Genomic DNA, 20,114 nt, shown 5'->3' with positions numbered 1-20,114 from the left:
CCATAGTTCGCACCCTTTGCTGCCAAGGAACCGATGGCATGGGTTGCCATTGGCACAACCGGAAAATTCGACTGGCAGGAACGGCCAGAAAGTCCCACCCATAAGAGAAGTACATGAATAACTTGAGACAAGATGTGCTACAACCCCGCAAAGCCTGCGTCCCTCTAATTCTGACCTCTTGTATATCCCCGGTGTTCATGGATCCACCATTCAAGTGCTGCTGCCCAAAGCTCTAGAATTTCCTCTCTGCACCTCCACCTCCTTCTTAAGCTTAGAGAGACTCCTTAAAGTCTTTGGGCTGGATTTTATGGGGCGCGGTATTCCCCACTCCCTGACCGTCCTCTCTCATCCAGTCAGTCATTAGCCACAAATCCAATCTTAACATTTTGAGCGAGCTTTACATAAGAACATAAGAACATAAGAAATAGGAGCAGGAGTAGGCCATCTAGCCCTTCGAGCCTGCCCCGCCATTCAATAAGATCATGGCTGATCTGTCGCTGCTCAGTTCCACTTTCCCGCTTTCTCCCCATAACCCTTAATCCCCTCTCTTATCAAAAACCCATCAACCCGCGTCTTAAAAATATTTAGCGAGGTAGCCTCCACCACTTCAACGGGCAGAGAATTCCAGAGATTCACCACCCTTTGAGTGAAGAAGTTCCTCCTCAACTCCGTTCTAAACTGCCCCCCTTTTATCTTGAGGCTGTGCCCCCTAGTCCTACTGTCTTTTTTGAGCGGGAAGAGTCTCTCCACCTCTATCCTATCCATCCCATTCATCATCTTATATGTCTCAATGAGATCTCCCCTCATTCTTCTAAACTCTAACGAGTACAAGCCCAGTTTATTCAGCCTCTCCTCATAGCTCAACCCCCTCAACTCCGGTATCAGCCTAGTAAACCTCCTCTGCACTCCCTCCAAGGCCAAAATATCTTTGCGCAGGTGCGGCGCCCAAAACTGCACACAGTACTCCAGCTGCGGCCTCACCAATGCCCTATACAGCTGCAGCAAGACCTCCCTACTTTTATATTCAATCCCCCTCGCTGTGAAGGCCAGCATCCCATTCGCCTTCCTGACCACCTGCTGCACCTGCAAGCTGGGTTTTTGCGACTCATGCACAAGGACCCCGAGGTCCCTCTGCACCGTCGCCTGCTGCAGTTTTTCGCCCCGTAAGTAATAGTCCTTCCTACCATTCTTCCTACCAAAGTGGACCACCTCACACTTGCCAACATTAAATTCCATTTGTCATTTCCTGGCCCATTCGCCCAGCCTATCTAGATCCTTCTGCAGACTCTCCACACCCTCCGCACAATTTGCCGTTCCCCCAATCTTGGTGTCATCAGCAAATTTCGACACCCTACACTCGGTTCCCTCCTCCAGATCATCTATATAAATGGTAAAAAGCTGAGGCCCCAGCACCGACCCCTGGGGCACTCCACTAGTCACCATCCGCCAATCCGAATAGCACCCGTCCTAATATTGATCACCTGTCCTAATATTTGATCACCTGTCCTAATATTTCTTTATGGGATTCAGTATCACAACTTCTCTAATATCACACCTGCGTGGCACTTTGGAATGTTGCGCTATATTGAAGATATATAAGTACAAGATGCTGTTATTGGTAAATGCAGCATGTTTGGGAGGAACAGAATAGGATGTCGAAAGGTTTCCATCAGTTAGGGCTTCCTCACCTTGCACCCAGATCTGTTGAAAGAGATAGATTGCAACACCATGATCATTGTGTCATGCGAGTACCACAGGACACAAGAGATAAACTAGATGGACCTGGACTTCTTTTCTGTCTAGCACATTCAGAAGCCTTGCATTTTACATTCAGACAGTTAATTTAAATCGTGCTAACCATTCTTTGCCAAGCTCCAGCAAATTATTTTGATCATTTTGACAGCTGTTCAGTTGAGTGTGAAACCTAAATAAGGAAATTCAGTCGGTAAGAAATAAAGTCAAATTGGAGTGAGGAATTCAGGTTGACTTGCAGAACAAATCAGAAAGAACCACAAAATGTAAATCAGAATTAGATATGAAATTCAAATCTGGTTTTGGCATAAAATTCAATTCAACCTTTAACATGAAAGTTAAATGAAGATTAGATGGAAAATAAAATTTTAAAGTTTCAAAGTTTATTTTTGTCACAAGTAGGCTTACGTTAACACTGCAATGAAGTTACTGTGAAAATCCCCTGGTCGCCCACACTGCGGTGCTTGTTTGGGTACACGGAGGCAAAATTTAGCATGGCCAATTCACAGTGTGTCTTTTGGACTCTGGGAAGAAACCTGAACATTTCTTTTCTTCTATCAATAATTTAGACCTTTTAGTTGGAAGCTTTAGGCCAATAAGATCCAGAAATACATCATTAGAGGAACTATGAATATTTTTGTCCACTCACAATACTTGTGTGTTTATTTGCCTTTGGATCGGTATCATTACGGTAATAGTTCTGACAGTTATCATTTGGCCCCAGACAACTTTGCTTATTTTTATTTTACTTACTGCAGCACTTTGTTTTTGCCCCAGTGCCAGCAACAAATTTATCTTGCGACGCATTTTTAATATAATGAGAATTACAAGCTATAAAATGTTTCATGAACTCAATAATAAAAAACAATATCTTTTTTGTTTACCTTTCCAGCTGCTAAGTATCCCATTAAACAGAAAGTATTCCTGCTCTGTTCAAAACAACTTTTAAAGAAAAACATTTATTCAAACTAATGACATTTAAAATATCAAAATTCCGCCATATTTACTTAAGAAAAGACGAGTTATTTTAAATATTAAGAGAAATATTTTACAATATGGCACTTTTATTTATCATTGGAGAGGTCTTCTTGGCAACTGATTAGCTTGCTAGCCATTTCAGAGGGTACTTAAGAGACAGTCACACTGCTATCTTTTTATTCCCGATATATTTAGTTGTTGAATTCAAATTTTCCAGCTCCTGTGGGGGGATCTGAACTCACGTTGCTGGATTATCAGTCCAGGCCACTAGGATACTAGTCCACAAACATAGCCACAAGCTATCACTCCCTACATGTGCGTGCAACATACACAATTTATTAATAATTATATATTTTCCTGATGAGTCTAAAGAATTGAGTTGCCATTATATACAACAGTGCCTTTAATGTGAGTAAGGTGTTACATTGGTACTTACGGCAAATATTTTGTATTCCTTCTCCCTCCAACTAAAAGCAATATTTGTTAATTTGTCTCCTCTTATCTTAAAATCCAAAACCTTAAAAACTGTTTCCTTATGAAACAGCAATGCCAATGTAACTCCTCTAAGCTAGTATACTGAATTCACTGTACATTATCACCCCTTCCTCTATTTGACAAACATAGAGAAATAACTGGTATCAGCAGCATTTGGACCTCCCCATCCACAGAGACCTTCAAGGCCTCCCAACTCACCAAAATGGTACAAAACCCCTCTGGACATGAATCAAACATCTCCAACTTCACAACCCTGATGAAACCTGGAGGAAGATTGGGCAGAAAGCAACCTCCCAAATAAACACTTTGGCCAGGATTCACGAAACACATCTGTGACTGCAATCCTCCTGTCCTGCTGCTGTGAATGGGGATTTGGCTGAGTGCTAAATTCTCCGTTCCCCCCGGCAGTAGCAGCAGGGCATATGACATTGGAGAATTCCAGCCATTGTCTCTGACCAAACACCTCAAGAAGCAGGCTTCAATCTCCCTGGGATCATGGGGACAACCCTCAGTAGAATATGGACTGGGAATGATCTCCTACAGACTGCTTTGAGTCAGTGGACTGGTCAATTCTGCGACCAGCCTGAACGAGTACGCCACTACAGTAACTGACTTCACTAGTAAGTGTGTAGAAGACCGTATGCCAAAGAAGCAAATCCGTATGTTTCCCAACTGGAAACCATGGATGAACAGGGATATCCATGGCTTGCTGAAATCTAGGTCTGAGGTGTTCAAGTCAGGTGAACTGCCTTATACAAGAAAGTCAGAAGCGATATAAGGAGATCCATCAAAGATACCAAAAGACAGTGCCATACCAAGCAAGAGTCTCAGACCAGCCACACAGATTCCCATTGACAATGGCAAGATCTGCAAGTCATAATAGGCTATACGATGAAAGCATATAGAATTGCCAGCACCAATACATCGCTGACCTCACACCCGCCCCCCCGTACCCCCAACCCTCCCCCACACACCCAATGCCCCTCACCCCCAATCCCCCCACCCTTCCACTACCCCACCCCCGACTGCCCCCCAACCCTTCCCCACCCACCCAATGCCCCTCACCCCACCCAACTTCCCACCCCTCCACCACCCCCAGCCCCTCGCACCCCCTCACCCCCTCACGCCCCATGTCCCCATGCCCCCACACTCCCACCTCCATTGCTCCCCCTCCCCTCCACCACTCCTCCCACCACCCCCATCACAGCACCGCCCCGCAGAACCTGTATCCAGGATCACCATCACATACTTCAGGTCAGCCTTCTCAAAATCAACCCACAGAAAGTGACTGGCCCGGATGGGGTACTCGGACGTGCACTCAGATCCTGCAAGGACCAGCTGGTGGGAGAATTTGCAGACATCTTCAACCCCTCCTTACACCAATCTGAGGTCCCTATCCACTTCAAGATGACCATCATCCTTGCGCCAAAGAAAAGCCAGGAAGCGTGTCTTAATGACTATTGTCCAGTGGCTCTGACATCCATCATTATGCAGTTCTTTGAAAGGTTTTTATGACATGAATCAATTCCAGCCTCTCAGACTGCCTGGATCAACTACAGCTCACCTATCCCCACAACAGATCCACAGCAGATGCCATCTCCCTGGCCCTACACTCAACCATGGATCTGCTGGGTAACAAAGACACTTACGTCAGACTCCCATTTATTGACCACAGCTCAGCCTTCAACACCATTATTCCTACAAAACGCATCTCCAAACTCCATGGCCTGGGGCTCAACTCTTCCCTCTGCGACTGAATCCTAGACTCCCTGACCCACAGACAGCAATCAGTAAGGATAGGCAACAACACCTCCTCCAAAATCATCCTCAAAACCGGTGCCCTACAAGGCTGTGTCCTCGGCTGCTTACTATCCTCTTTATGTGTCTATGACTGTGTGGCTAAATTCCCCATCAACTCGATTGTCAAGTTTGCTGATGACACCACCATAGTGGGTCAGATCTCAAACAATGATGAAAAAGAATACAGAAAAGATACAGTCTTGCTCTGCCCAAGACTGCAAGAAACTACAAAGGGTCGAGACAAAGCCCAGTTCAGCACACAAACCAGCCTCTCATCCATTGACTGTCTATACTTCCTGCTGTCTCGGAAAAGCAGTCAGCATTATCAAGGACCTCGTGCATCCCGGATATAGTCTCTTCCACCTTCTTTCGTCAGGAAAAAGATACAAAAGTCTGAGGTCACGTACCAACTAACTCAAAAACAGCTTCTTCCCTGCTGCCTTCAGACTTTTGACTGGACCTACCTTGTATTAAGTTGATTTTTCTCTAAACCCTAGCTATGACTGTAACATACATTCTGCACTCTCCCCTTTCCTTCTCTATGAATGGTATGCTTGTCTGTATAGCATGCAAGAAACAATACTTTTCACTGTGTACTAATACATGTGACAATAATAAATCAAATCCAAGCTAGTACTGCTCTGAGATGCTGCCGACTTTCTCAGACCAAGTAGTGGAATTTTTGCTTCCCTTTCCTTCTGATTTGTTGGTCCACTGTTTTGCTAGCAGTTTTTGTTTTAATTTCATATCTGCTACATCTATAGGTATATTTTGCAAGTGCTGCAACATATTAACTGCTTCCATATGGTTCTCTCCTATTTCCCCATTTTCCCCATTTGTCCTATTTAGTGCAAGTATCATCTTTCAGATGAAGCATTAAATCAAGGTCCCATTTTCCCTCTCAGGTGGACATGAAAGATTCAATGATACTAGTTCTTAGCAGAACAAGGGAGTTTGTCCCAGTCTCCTGGCCCAATATTTATCCCATTACCTGGTTATTGTGATATTGCTGTTTGTGGAAGCTTGCTGTGCGTGCAAAGTGGCAACCTCACTTCCTACACTAGAAATAGCTTTGGGACATCCCAATGTTTTATTCTTTCATGGGATTTGTTTGCCCTCCATTTCAGCAGGCAGTTAAGAGTCAACCACATTGCTGTGGATCTGGAGTCACAGGCCAGACCAGGTAAGGACAGCAGATTTCCCTCCTAAAGCACATTAGTGAACCAGATGGGTCTTTATGACAATGGTTTCACGGTTATCATTAGACTTTTAATTCCAGATTTTTATTAAATTCAAATGTTGGGATTTGAACCAGGTTCCTGGAGAGGCATCCTGGATTACTAGTCCAGTGACAATACTTCACCACCCTCACTATTGTGATAGATGTGACAGAGGTGCAAGCTTTTCCTCTTTTCTTTTTATTGTTTCGCCTTCAGTCTGACAGAATGCATCCAATAACAATAGAACCTGTCATTCTTACTGATTCTGACTGACTGTCCATTTCTAGTCCTTCTGTTCCCAGAAGCCACAGTGAAATGATTTTACACAACTTGAAATGTTTAGTGCGACCGGTGGTAGACTCACATTCGTTCAGGTTTTGGGTCTGGAGTAGAAAGCCAGCTACAAAAGATCATATCATGCCCACTGAGTGCACAATATAATGTTTAGAAAGTTGCCAGACAGCCTATAAATATATAATATTAGCAAATGAGCTGACAGATCCAGATTAACACCACAGCTGTACATAATATTCTAATTGTGATCTAACCAGAGCTTTATAAAGGTTCAGCATAGCTTCCCTACATTTGTACTCTCTCTGTCAATGAAGCTCAAGATCCCTTCGGCTTTGCTAGCTATTCTCTCTCCAGCCACATACAATGATCTATACACATAAGCCCCCTTTGTTCCTGCACACCCTTTTATGAAATTAATACCATATTGTATCTCCCTATCCCTTTCACCAAAATGCAACACCTCACACTTCTAATTAATTCTATCTGCCACTGATCTGCCCATTCTGCTAACCTACCCTAGTCCTGTTGGAAGTTGATTAGTATCATTTTCATTCTTTGCCACTTCTCCTGATCACTCCATCATCAGCAAATTCTGAAGTTTTCCTGTTTATTCCAATATCCAAGTAATTGATATACATCCACCCATGGGGAACACCATTGTCTATGATCTTCCAGTCTGAAAAATGGCCATTTACCATAACCCTCTGCTTTCTATCCTGAAGCCATTTTTAATCCAAGCTGATTTACTAGGATGCTACCAGGGTTTGATGGTTTGAGTTATAAGGAGAGGCTGGATAGACTGGGACATTTTTCTCTGGAGCGTAGGAGGCTGAGGGGTGATCTTATAGAGGTTTATAAAATAATGAGGGGCACAGATCAACTAGATAGTCAATATCTTTTCCCAAAGGTAGGGAGTCTAAAACTAGAGGGCATAGGTTTAAGGTGAGAGGGGAGAGATACAAAAGCGTTCAGAGAGGCAATTTTTTCACACAGAGGGTGGTGAGTGTCTGGAATAAGCCGCCAGAGGTAGTAGTAGAGGCGGGTACAATTTTGTCTTTTAAAAAGCATTTAGACAGTTACATGGGTAAGATGGGTATCGAGAGATAGGGGCCAAAAGCAAACAATATGGTCTAGCTCAGTGGTTGAGAAAAGGGGCGGCATGCTGTAAACCTCTATGACTCTATGACTCAATGATACTTATCCTTTGATTCAGTGAGCATCAATTTTATTGACCAGCCTTTTATGTGGTACTTTGGCAAATTCCTTCTTAAAATCCATGTAGGCTGCATATATTTCATTCTCATCACCAAACTTCACTATTACTTTATCAAAAAAAATCAATTCGACTAGTCAAGCACAATCTGTCATTTACAAATTCATGCAGCGTATCTTTAATTAAATCAAATCTCCCCAAGTGTTTTTCCCTGATTATTGCTTTTAAAGCCTTAGCTAGGAATTTCTGGCCTCACCCGCTCCAAGACCAGAAACTCCCACCCAAGTCAATGGACCTTTAAATGGTCCATCAAATTTTCCATCCGGTCTCTGACAAGCCCCGAGCTGGATGGGATTGGAAAACTTACCCCCTTATCTAACACGAATATTAAAATAACAGGCCTGTCATTGCTGGGACTGTCTTGAGACCCTTTTTAAAAAAGGGTCACATCCGCCACTTTCCAAATCAATGACACCTTCTTCAGATCAATCACTCAAAAGACTTGGACACGTAATCCAAACTACAGCTCTGAGGGAGAGAGCGGCACTGTTAGAGGAGCTATCTTTCAAATTTGACATTCAATGCTGCTGTTGTTTCAGGCTGATGGATAAGATCCCAAGATGAACAGGGGATTTCTTCCATCCCTGACCTCCACCCGCTCCCCACCCCCCACCCCCTCTTCCGCCACGCCCCCCACCCCCTCTTCCGCCACCCCCCCCACCCCCCTCCCCAATCTTTGCCCAGGCCAATTTTATCCTTCAACAAACACTTGGAAAATCTGTCATTATCACATTGGGCTTGTGTGAGTTTGCTGTGTGTAGATTAGCTGTGATGTGTTCTATGCTAAAATAAATTACCTTTCAAAAGTACTTGGAATCATAGATAGAATTCTTACAGTGCAAAAGGAAGCCTTCAGCCTATTGACTCTGCACCAACTCTTTGACAGAGTATCTTACCCAGGCCCTCTCCCCCACTCTATCCGCATAACCCCACACATTTACCATGGGTAATTCCCCTAACCTACATATCTTTGAACCATGGGAGGAAACTGGAGCGCCTGAAGGAAACCCATGCAGACTTCCTTGGTGAAAAAGTGTTTGGGACCTCCTGAGGTCACAAAGGTGCTATATAAATTTAAATCTTTCTGTCACTAAAGTTCCTTATGGGAAAAAAATCAGTTTTCCAGTTTGAAGCATACACGGATCTGAGTGAAAGGGATTGTCTTACCAATCCTCCTTCAGGTACAATGCCCTGAGAGGATATTGGCAGCCATGGGCCTCCATGGATTTTATAGAAGAATCTAAAACTAGAGGGCATAGGTTAAAGGTGAGAGGGGAGAAATACAAAAGTGTCCAGAGGGGTAATTTTTTCACACAGCGAGTGGTGAGTGTCTGGAACAAGCTGCCTGAGGTAGTAGTAGAGGCAGGTACAATTTTATCTTTTAAAAAGCATTTAGAAAGTTACATGGGTACAATGGGTATAGAGGGATATGGGCCAAATGCGGACAATTGGGATTAGCTTAGGAGTTTTTAAAAAATATATAAGGGCATCATGGGCAAGTTGGGCCAAAGGGCCTGTTTCCATGCTGTAAACCTCTATGACTCTAACTAATCTTTACAAGGCCATTTGGCCCATCAAAGTCTGCACCGACCACAATCCCACCCAGCCTTATTGCCTAACCCCACATAGTTACCCTTCTAATCCCCTGACACTAACACCAATTTAGCATGGCCAATCCATCTAACCCGCACATCTTTGGACTGTAACAGGAAACCCACACAGACACAGGGAAAACGTGCAAACTCTGCACAGACGAGCCGGAATCGAACTCGGGTCCCAGGTGATGTGAGGCAGCAGCGTGCTACCGGATTGCTCCATCAGTATACTTGACAAAGTAGCAGGGCTGAGCCGGAAACGCTCCCAATCCCTTTCACGGTGCACGTTGGAAGATTGGCCGTATTATTGACCATCAAGTCCAGAAGTGAAGTCCTGAAGAGATGGAGAGTGGGGGCTACACAGCGCCACAAGATCTCCGCTTTACCGCTCGATCACTATGACGGGGGAGTCTTTGAATTAAAGCCACTGCTTTAGATATTTTGTTCACCTTGGAGTGAGTGAAAGAGGGATAGTTTGTCCTTTATATTTTCCGGGTAGCACCTTTATTGCCGGCTGTCCTCTCTCTTGGAGGCACATCCTCGGATCGCCCTGATTATTAGTAAGTCATCCAGCATTGGAATACCGATAGCAAATGGCTTTCAAAGAGCCGCGAGCATCCAGTGCCAGACCGCTGGCACATTACAGAAAACACTGCAGCCGCCAAAGGAGTTACTTTGTCTCAGTACAGTTTAGAGTCAGCCACACGCGCACTCTTAAAGAGAGACTCCCACCTGGAGGGGAGAAAATAATGTTCATGGGAGACTCGAATCCAACTATTTCAGACCTTCAGAATATATTGAACTGTTTTCTGTCTCTGAGGTTTGTTCCAGTTCTGTTCGCGACCTGGAATTTAGTTCATTTCAGTGTTCACCAACTTTTTCACAAAATCCTAATTATTGTAGCCAATTGGTACATAGAGATAGATAGATAGATAGTGGATATATAGATACTGGATATATAGATAGTGGATAGATAGATAAATAGTTGATAGGTAGGTAGATAGATAGGTAGATAGATAGACACATAGATAGATAGATAGATAGATAGATTACTGAAACTGAGAACATTAGATATGTTTACATGTTTGGGCTCGTGTAAAGAGCTATTGAAATTACGCTGTGTAATATTAGCCCATGGTTATGTAGCCTCACAGTCTGTGACACTGCACCCTACTGGGAGCATGGGGAGATGAGATTGAGGCTAATAATTACGATAGGTTTAATTGCGCGGAATTATTGTTAGTGTGAAATTTCTGTTACACAACAGGCGTTTACAAAACAGATATCACTCTTAACAGAATATGAAATTCTCCCTGTATTATTGCAGCTGTTGTTCTGGAAGTGACTGCCACTTTAAAACTTGTCCGCTGTTTCAATATGGGAACTGTGTAAAATGCCAGTTAGCATGTAGACCGCACTTGTATTTACATAAAGCCCCGAGCGCCACATGCTATAAGATGCAGTAAGTTTTCCCCATTGCCAAGCAGTAACTAGTAATGTGAATGTGTTTACATTTTTTAAGCATTTTTAAAATGTGATGTTTTCACCTTCCCGAACTCTGATCCAGAAATTATATATCTCTGAGAGACTGTAAATGAAAGATGTGTTCGCAGATGCTCTGCCGAGGTATCGAGGGGTGAGTGGGGTGCTAAGGAAACAGAAGGGGAAACCGAGCAGGAACAACCTAAAGGATAGATTGCAGCCTCTGCAATGGCATTCCAGGGTGCCTCCTCCTCTCCTCTCGGTACCCACTCATACTCCGCAAGCACTAAGGGAGCTGGGTACCACATTGCCGTCCTTCGTGTTTTAGAATGTCAGCAAGGTACCATGTGGGGGAATGCACCTCAGCCCACCCAGCTCCTGCCTATCCCCACCTACAGACTAATATCAGTCGGGATCACTCGGAGTGAAGGGGACATTACAATATGTTAGGGTGGAGGAACATTACAATACATTAAGGTGGATTGGGGACACTACAATATATTAGGGTGGCAGCACTACAAGATACTAGGGTGGGGGAGACACTACAATATGTTAGGGTGGGGAACACTACAATACATTAAGTTGGGTGGGGGCCAAAACAATATGTTGGGGGGCACTACAATATGTTAGGGTGGGGGAACTCTACAATATGTTAGAGTGGGTGGGATACTAAAGTATGTTTGGGGGGGGGGGTGATCCTACAATATGTTGTCTCATTTACTCTTGGATTTGAAGCCTGTTGCTAAACTTTCAAGCCGACCCCCAGCTAAGTCAAGCACAGAAGTTCGTCAAGAGTTAAGCGTTTCCAATCAGGATTGTGCCCCTGAATGTACTGAACACTTGGAGTTACATTGTGCTCTCTTACAGACAAGCTATGTCGTTCCCTTGTCCTTTTGACCTGTTTAACTTTATCGGGGCAACGCCTGCGTAACGATGGTCGGGGAGGCTGGGGGTGGGGGGGGGTAGGAGTTGGCACGAGGGGTGAGTCCAGTGAAGTGATGTGAAAACCTTGACCCGTAGCGGGTCGTGCCCCGCGGGATTTTCCCTTCTACGCCAACAAGGCGGATAATGATGAATCCTCTCTGGAATAGATCCCGGGGAAGGCAGGTTTGACCCAGCGAGGGTGATCCAAGTGCCAGATCCAAGTTTCGGGCCATCAATCCAGTATTTATTTCACAACGATGTTTTGACGAGATGCATGAAGTGACGCGGTGTGGACAGCGATGTTTGAGTGAGTACATCAGGGTATTACTGGCAGGGGGCGGTTGCAGAGAGTGCCTCTAAGACGCAGCAGTGACGATCCGAGCTTGGAGGCATTGGCTATAAATTCATTGTTACAGTGCCTCGCATCTTAGATCTCCTCTCTAACAGTGAGGGGGGCACACTTGTACAAAGAACTTTTCTTTGCTCTTTTTGAAAATAAATATTTTGATGAGTTTTACCCGGGCAGGGTGATGCACTGAAAAGTTTTTTGGGGAGATTTGGCAATTCAATATTTTAGTTTCTGAATTTTTTTTTGTTTATTTTAGAAGCTGTGCGTGTGTGTGTTTTTTTTTGGTTTGTTTTGGGGAGTTTGTAAGGGATTGTTATTGACAACATGGTGCTGTTTGCTTTGCTGACTTTCTGCACTCTCTATCAGACTCTGTGGCTGTGCCTGGCAGCCGAGCAGCTGACCCTAACCCAGCCGCCAGCCAGCTCCCTGTCCGGGCCGGTCACTGCCAGGCAGCCCGGCTGGAGGAGGAGGAGGAGCGGGCTGGTGCACAATGTGGATCGCATTTACTCCGGGGACGGCAAGGTGGGCTACATCGTGTACGCGGACGGCAAGAGGTTCCTGCTGGACTTGGAAAGGGACGAAGCTGTCACCTCCCCGCACCTGGGGGCCGCCCTGCCCTCCCCGCTAGCAGCGGGCGCCGGGCCGAGCGGCCGCTGCTACTACCGGGGCACGGTGGACTCGCAGCCCGAGTCCCTGGCTGTCTTCAACCTGTGCGGGGGTCTGCACGGCTTCTTCGCGGTTGGCCATTCCCGTTACAACATCAGCCCCTTGCTCAGCCCCCCCGCAGCCCGGGACCAGCCGCTCTACGGGGGTGACAAGGTGCTGCACCTCTTCAGCCGGGAGCACTTCACCTTCCGGACCCTGGCCGAGCCCAGCCGCTGCGAGACCCCCTCGCCCGGAGCCCCGGGGAAGGGCGCAGAGGGCGGGCGGCGCGGCCGCTCCAAGCGCTCCGTGTCCCGGGCTCGCCATGTGGAGCTGCTGCTGGTGGCCGACTCCTCCATGTCCCGCCAGTACGGCCGCAAGCTCCAGCACTACCTGATGACCCTGGCCTCCATCGCCTCCAGGCTCTTCGGCCACGCCAGCATCGAGAACCCGGTCCGCCTGGCCGTGGTCAACATCACGGTCATCACCGAGCCAGGCCAGGGGCCCCAGGTCAGCAAGAACGCGGCGGCCACCCTGAAGAACTTCTGCAGGTGGCAACACCAACACAACCAGCTGGACGACAGCCATGCGGGCCATCACGATGCTGCTATCCTCTTCACCCGGGAGGTAAGACCCTCTGTACACCCTACACACAACACACACAACACACACACACACAACAGGTCAAAACCCCCAAGTGTGGTTCTGCATCTTCACCTTATTCATCATCAATAAGGTTTTAATAAAGATGCAATGGGTTCTTTCGGCGGGGGGGGGGGGCGGGCGGGGGGAGAGGACACCTGAAAAACTTGTGTCAAACCATCCCCACGAACTCTGGAATCAGGTCCTGATCTGTGCTCACCCCGAACTTGATGATGCTGTGGGTGAACCTCAGCGCGCAGAGCAAGTGTCAAACTGTACTAACGTGTCCCAGTTAGATCTTCACTCTCTCACTGAGTGTCCCCTAACCAAAGCAGCGAGGCTGCCTGGGCGATTGCCTCTGACACGGGTCCATGTGAGCAGCATTAGCCTCCATTTCTTATGTATTTTATAATTTCAAGGTATTGTTAATTCCCCCAAAGGAATGAAATGAATTTTGCTGGGAAAAAAAGGCATGTTGTCGAAGCTTTTCATCTTGTACTCATCAGGAAAATCGCAAGAACATGAGGTCGGGGGCAACAACAACTTCATGCTGTATGAGAACAGAGTTCACAGTATAAAGTTGCTCTTTCCTCAGACATCGGGTGTTGTCCTGTTGAGTTCAAGATGAAAAGCTTTAACATTTTTTTAAAGCAATGCTTAAGGAACAAAATAATTTGAATTCTCTTGTAAAGTGCAGGTAAATTTTGTGAATTGCAGGTTTAAGTGTAAGGTTTTTTCAACTGTATTGGTCCCTTATAATAGTTTCAGAGTGTGGTGCTAGCTGTTGTCAGCCTGACCTTGAACAGTAAGGAATGTCCAGGGTTTAGCTCACTACTGTATTTGGGGCTCTTTGAATACTGAGACCTGGATGTTTGTGTGGGATGCATGCTTTCCTTGCTTTTCAGAAGGAATGAAAGTGAAGTCAGTCCTCGCTAATAATGCCCTCCCATCCAGTAAGATGTTTATAAACATTCAACTCCATGGTTTGCAAGCTCGGAGCATGTGCTTCTGAAATTAAACAGGCACCACCTGAATGAAAAATTGTCTGGTCAATATATTTGTGCGTTTGTTCAGGAATATGTGATGCTAGTTGACTGCAGTATGTTGGGACGAAATAACATTTCTTTTCAACCGCTGCAAATTGGAAAAAAACTAGGTGGTATTTTTCCTGAAGAGGCATTGCCCCTTTAAGTTATCCTTATGCTAATTCAAGGCCCTTTGCACCAGCCTCTGGTTGCAGTTAGCAGTTGGGATTTTTTTTTCCGTGGGAACTTCAGCAGCTGGGAGTTTGCAAGTTCAGTGTCTGGAGGAATTCTCAGGAACATAAAGCTCTCTCTTTATCCCGACTCCTTCATGGGCCATATGACCTTCGAAAGCTTATAAATGTAATCTTAAATGCAGTTAAAGTCTTAACCATTGGACAAGAACGGGGGAAGGATAGTCCAACTCCCAACTATTTTGGCACAGCTTTGGCCTGTTATAATCTCAACCTCCCTCCCACGTCCCCCTCCTCCCCCTGCCCTCCTCACCCCCTAGCTCCTTATAAATGATAAATGGCATTGATATGGATTACAGTGACTTCAGACCGATACAAAGTGCTTTTCAGCTTCTTGCCTGTTGCCATCAGACTTTTGAATAGACCTGCCTCGCATTAAGTTTATTTCTCTACACCCTAGCTATGACTGTAACACAACATTCTGCACCCTTTCCTTTCTGCTGTATGTACAGTATAGCGTGCAAGAAACAATACTTCTCACTGGATACTAATACATGTGACAATAATAAATCAAATCAAACAAATGCAGGTACATCATTATGTTATCTGCTAACCAGACAGTTTTTAACCGGTATAGATACCTCTTTAAGTTTAAGGTGGAATTGTGATTCTGGGCCATTATATTGAAGGTGATCACATATTTTTAGTATTTTTTCACTCCTTAATTCTTGTGATTTGTGCTTTAATGATTGGCTTGTAAGACCATGGAAATTCAGTAGCATTCCAGGTTTTCAAACTTTGCATTCCTGAGGATGTATCCAGACTTCAGAATGAGCTGAACCAACAGCTGTTCAGCTGCACCTGTCCAGTTCTGAAAAAGACTGACTTGAAAATTCTTAGACGAATGTTTTCCTCTTCTTGCCAATTTTCCCTATCCTCAAGCCATTAACTTGTTGTTGGGAAATGCTGTCATTACTGATATTTTCGAGGAAGCAAACATTCAACTGTGAATTTCTGCAATCCATGTTGCAGACTGACCAGCCACTGTGAGCACCTGACTTCACAGTGGCCCAGTAAATGTCCACTTTTCAGCATACGTCATTGGACACCTATCAGAGGAAGGTGGCTTTGCTAGGTTTTCTGTTTTGAGTTTGTGGCATTGAGGGCAATTGCGATCCTGGATAAAAACAGTTAACTCAGTACAGACCTGAAATGAAATTTGGAACCTTCCTGATTTGTCTGACCGTCCCAACAGCTAAGCCAACAAAAAAGGTGCTTCTTCCATCCTAGTGGTCTCACTTGCATCCCTGTTAGTTTGGGGTATTAGTCCTCAGTTTGTAACCAGCAGAACTGGAGTGGGATAGCAGTATTTGAGAGCAGTATTTTCAAATGTAAGTGCCTCATCTGATCAAATGATGAAGAAATTAAGACAAGAAAAAGGGATCGATAGTTTTTTAAAAAGATCAAATCTATCAATATTTGAATATGCACATTGGGAGTCTTTTCCAGGACTTCTTTGTGCACCTGGTCAAGGCTGATGAAATATCTTGTCAAGCACCTGCAGAGTCCAACTTTGCCCTCAGTCATCATCATGCTTTTTTATGCTGTTTGCTGCTATGAATTTCATTGCCCCTTTGAGCTACAGCATATGTAGGCTTAAATGCTCCTTCCCTCCCTGGAACAATGCAGTTGAAATTAAGATTCATCATGTATCCTAGCCCGCATTTGGAAATGATTGACTTGGATCTTACCTGAGTGATATTAGAATCATAGAATCAAAGAATCATACAATGCAGAAGAGGCCCTTCGGACCATTGAGACGGCATTGACATACGAGAAACACCTGAACGCCCATCTAATTCCTTTATCAGAATTTGGCGTAGAGCCTGGAATGTTATAATGTGCCAAGAGCTCATTCAAGTACTTTTTAAATGATGTGAGGCAACCCGCCTCTACCATCCTCCCAGGCAGCGCAATACAGACCAACACCATCCTCTGGGTAAATTTGGTTTTCCTCATATTCCCCCTAAACCTCCTGCCCCTCACCTTGAACTTATGTCCCTTCATGACTGACCCTTCAACTAAGGGGAACAGCTGCTCCTTATCCACTCTATCCATGTCTCTCCTAATATTGTAGACCTCGATCAGGTCGCTCCTCAGTCTTCTCTGCTCCAACAAAAACAACCCAAGCCTACACAATCTCTCTTCATAACTTAAATGTTCCATCCCAAGCAGCATCCTGATGGATTTCCTCTGCACCCCCTCCAGTGTAATCACATCCTTCCTATAGTGTGGCAACCAGAACTGCACACAGTACTCTAACTGTGGCCTTACCAAAGTTCTATACAACTCCAAAAAGGTGTTTGAGCCACAAAGGTGAAGATTATCTCAGGTTTGATTCTGCCGATCTTTTTGAAATTAACTCACCTCAGCTGGACAGTATTGCAATTGTTTTCAGTGCCTCTGAAATAGGAAATTGAAGAAAGTAGAATTTTTGCTTCCCATCTCTATCTAATGATGCCCAGCTCTCAGCCCCACCCCCACCATTCAAAGGTCTGCCAATGTGGAGGCCAAGGGAATCACATTGAATTTGCCTGTTACAGCCTCCATAGTTGAACATCATACTGGCACTCTTTGTCAAGACTGCCAAGTGTATCAGGGTTTTTGGAGTGAGTTACTACAGAACTAATCCCAACAATGGAACCATCCATTCAAACCAGATAGGGATGAAGAGATAACACTGAAAAAAAAAGCAAATAGGCATTTGAAGTCTGTATGCCAAGGCACATTGTGTTAGGGGGATCGGCAGAAATATGCAGACAGATTCATGCAACTGGTCTATCTTAAGCCTTTCAAAATATCATAGTGAATGGCGTGTTGAGTGGAGCTACGGCAATTCAAAAGTACAAAGCTAGTTTCAAATCTGGCAGGTCAATGAATTTTGATCACAGAGATATCACATAATAACCAAAAAAACAGCAGAATCATTGAATCCCTACAGTACAGAAGGACGCCATTCTGCCCATTGAGTCTGAACCGACAAGAATCCTACCTAGACCCTATCCCTACATATTTACTGCATCAATCCCTCTAACCTCCACATCCCAGGATACTAAAGGGCAATTTAGCACAGCCAATGCACCTAACCCTCATATCTTTGGACTGTGGGAGGAAACCAGAGCACCCAGAGGAAACCCACGCAGACACAGTGACCCAAGCCAGGAGTCGAACTCAGCTGTGAGGCAGCAGTGCTAACCACTTTGTCACCGTGTCATCTGGTGTCTAAGCTAACAGTCTTTTAAAACCAGCTGCCAACCCTGCAAATGCCATCAGTGCCAGATAGCATCAGTTATACTGAGCTGTACTGAATAGAGTGCTTCTGTTTTTATAACGCAGTGATCTCTTATACAATGATTAAAAGGTCATTGGGTTGTGCTTTCTAAGAAGCACCAGACCTTTCAGGACTCATGAGTCACGTTCACCACAGATTCAGGTGCCATGTATATCAAACCAATTCTTCTCATTCCATAAGTGCATTTAGGAGAAGAAACATGGCCCAAGTGATGAACAATGGCAACATGCTTGTTCTCTTCCCATCATCCCTCTGATGGTTAGAATATATTGAAGAATGGCTGTACGGTTATCAGACATGCCCCTGTAATTTGTTCAAGTTGTGAACCAAGACTGTGAATTTCAACAGGCTTTTGACACATTTCTGGTCTGTCTACATTTCCACCTACGCACTGGTCTGTACAATGAACTTGAGCTCTGCTGTCTTTAGAAAATAGGGCTGGTATTGATCAGCAGATCTTAAAATTGCAATTCATCTTCTTCAAATTCCAGTGGATACAATGACTGTAATTTCAGACATTGATTATGACAGCAGCTAACTTAAACTCGCTCACAGTGCCAGGGACCCAGGTTCGATTCCAGCCTTGGGTGACTGTGTAGAGTTTGCACGTTCTCCCCATGTCTGCGTGGGTTTCCTCTGAGGACTCCAGTTTCCTCCCACAGTCCAAAGATGTGCAAATTAGGTGGATTGCCCATGCTAAGTTGCCCATTAATGTTAGGGGGGACTAGCAAGGGTAAAGACATGGGGTTACAGGGATAGGGCCCAGGTGGAATTGTGGTCGGTGTAGACTCAATGGGCCGAATGGCCTCCTTTTGCACTGTAGGATTCTATGATTCAACAATGTAAAGTAAATTTGGTTATCTTCATAATTTCACAGATTAGGAAGACAAGCTTCCATTATCAGTAATACTCCACAGAGATCAGTTCTTTCAAACCACAGTAGGTTAGAAAGAGAGAGGGTCAAAGGATCAAGTACAGAAATTGTCTAAAAGTGGAAGCACAATCTGTCACCAAGAAGCCTCTCCCAAATGATCCAACCTTGCCGAATAGTGAAAGTGCATGTATGTATGAGAAACAGTTACTTCTCCGATTGGGAACGTAGTTCCAGTGAATGAATTGGATAGGGTGATATATACATGGAGAAAATGCTTCCTGAATGCTTAATGAATAAATGCATTGATCCTTCCAGAGCAGCAAGATCTCAAATTTGATTCTTGATCAGTAGTTAGATCCCAGGAAAGTTAGTAAGGGCTTGTGTTCCTTTGCCAGGAGGAGAAAAGATATCCACCAGGGTTTCTACTCCTGATTGCTGCCCTATGTCACTGCTAGAAAGCAGGTAGGGGAGAATATGGGTGGTGCCATAATGGAACATGTTGTGACGTCTTCCACAGTGAAACAGCTTAGCAATTGCTGCCCAAGCTTATACATAATCACCTGGGAGATGATTAGCATCAAAGAATTGCACTCCAGAAAATGTCAATTGATGTTACTCTTGCTTCTGAGTCCCAAGGTTCCAGGATCAAGTCCCACCAGGGCTTGAGCTTGAAAATCAAGGCTGACACTCTAATGCAGTACTGAGGGAGTGCTGCACTGTCGGAAGCGCTAGCTTTGGTTGAGACATTAAACTGAGGCCCCGGTTGGGTGGATATAAAAGATCCCATGGCAGTACTTCAAAGAAGAACAAGGGAGTTACCCCTGGGGACCTGGTTGACGTTTCGCCCTCAACCACATTGCTCAAACTGTTTATCTGGGTGTTATCACATTGCTGTTTGTGGGAGCTTGGAGGGTGCACGTTAAAAAAAGGACAATATAAAGGATTTTATTGGTTTTTAGACATCCGGGGATCCTGAAAAACATGATAAAGATGCAGGTCATTCTTTTACAAAATCTGTTTTTAGCAGATCAACTTTAGGCCAAACCTGTTTTCAGATCTTGGTTGAAAGGCTTGCAGATTCCAGGGTTATGCCATGGCCCTAACTGTTGGCAATACTATAACCCACATTCAAATAATTTTACATGATTATTTTTGTACTTACATCAGGCGCAATTACCTTGTGGCACATTCCTCTGTTTACAAGCTCAACAAAATATCTTGTGTGG

At 44.8% G+C, this 20,114-nt stretch overlaps 1 protein-coding gene across 1 annotated transcript in view; it reads left to right on the top strand.

Annotated features, from left to right (window-relative positions):
- Positions 1-12,269: 12,269 nt before the first annotated feature.
- Positions 12,270-20,114, top strand: part of adamts5 (ADAM metallopeptidase with thrombospondin type 1 motif, 5 (aggrecanase-2)) — a 36,146-nt gene continuing 28,301 nt past the window's right edge. Inside the window, exon 1 of the mRNA XM_080203399.1 lies at positions 12,270-13,431. Within this exon, the coding sequence (XP_080059525.1) occupies positions 12,487-13,431 (945 nt within the window). The 5' untranslated portion in view covers positions 12,270-12,486. The remainder of the gene's footprint in view (positions 13,432-20,114) is intronic.

Source organism: Carcharhinus amblyrhynchos, chromosome 15, assembly GCF_965287045.1.
Source record: "Carcharhinus amblyrhynchos chromosome 15, sCarAmb.v2.hapA, whole genome shotgun sequence".
Classification (NCBI taxonomy): Eukaryota; Metazoa; Chordata; class Chondrichthyes; order Carcharhiniformes; family Carcharhinidae; genus Carcharhinus; species Carcharhinus amblyrhynchos.
The sequence above is the reverse complement of the archived record's forward strand: the minus strand, read 5'-3'. Positions and strand labels throughout refer to the sequence as shown.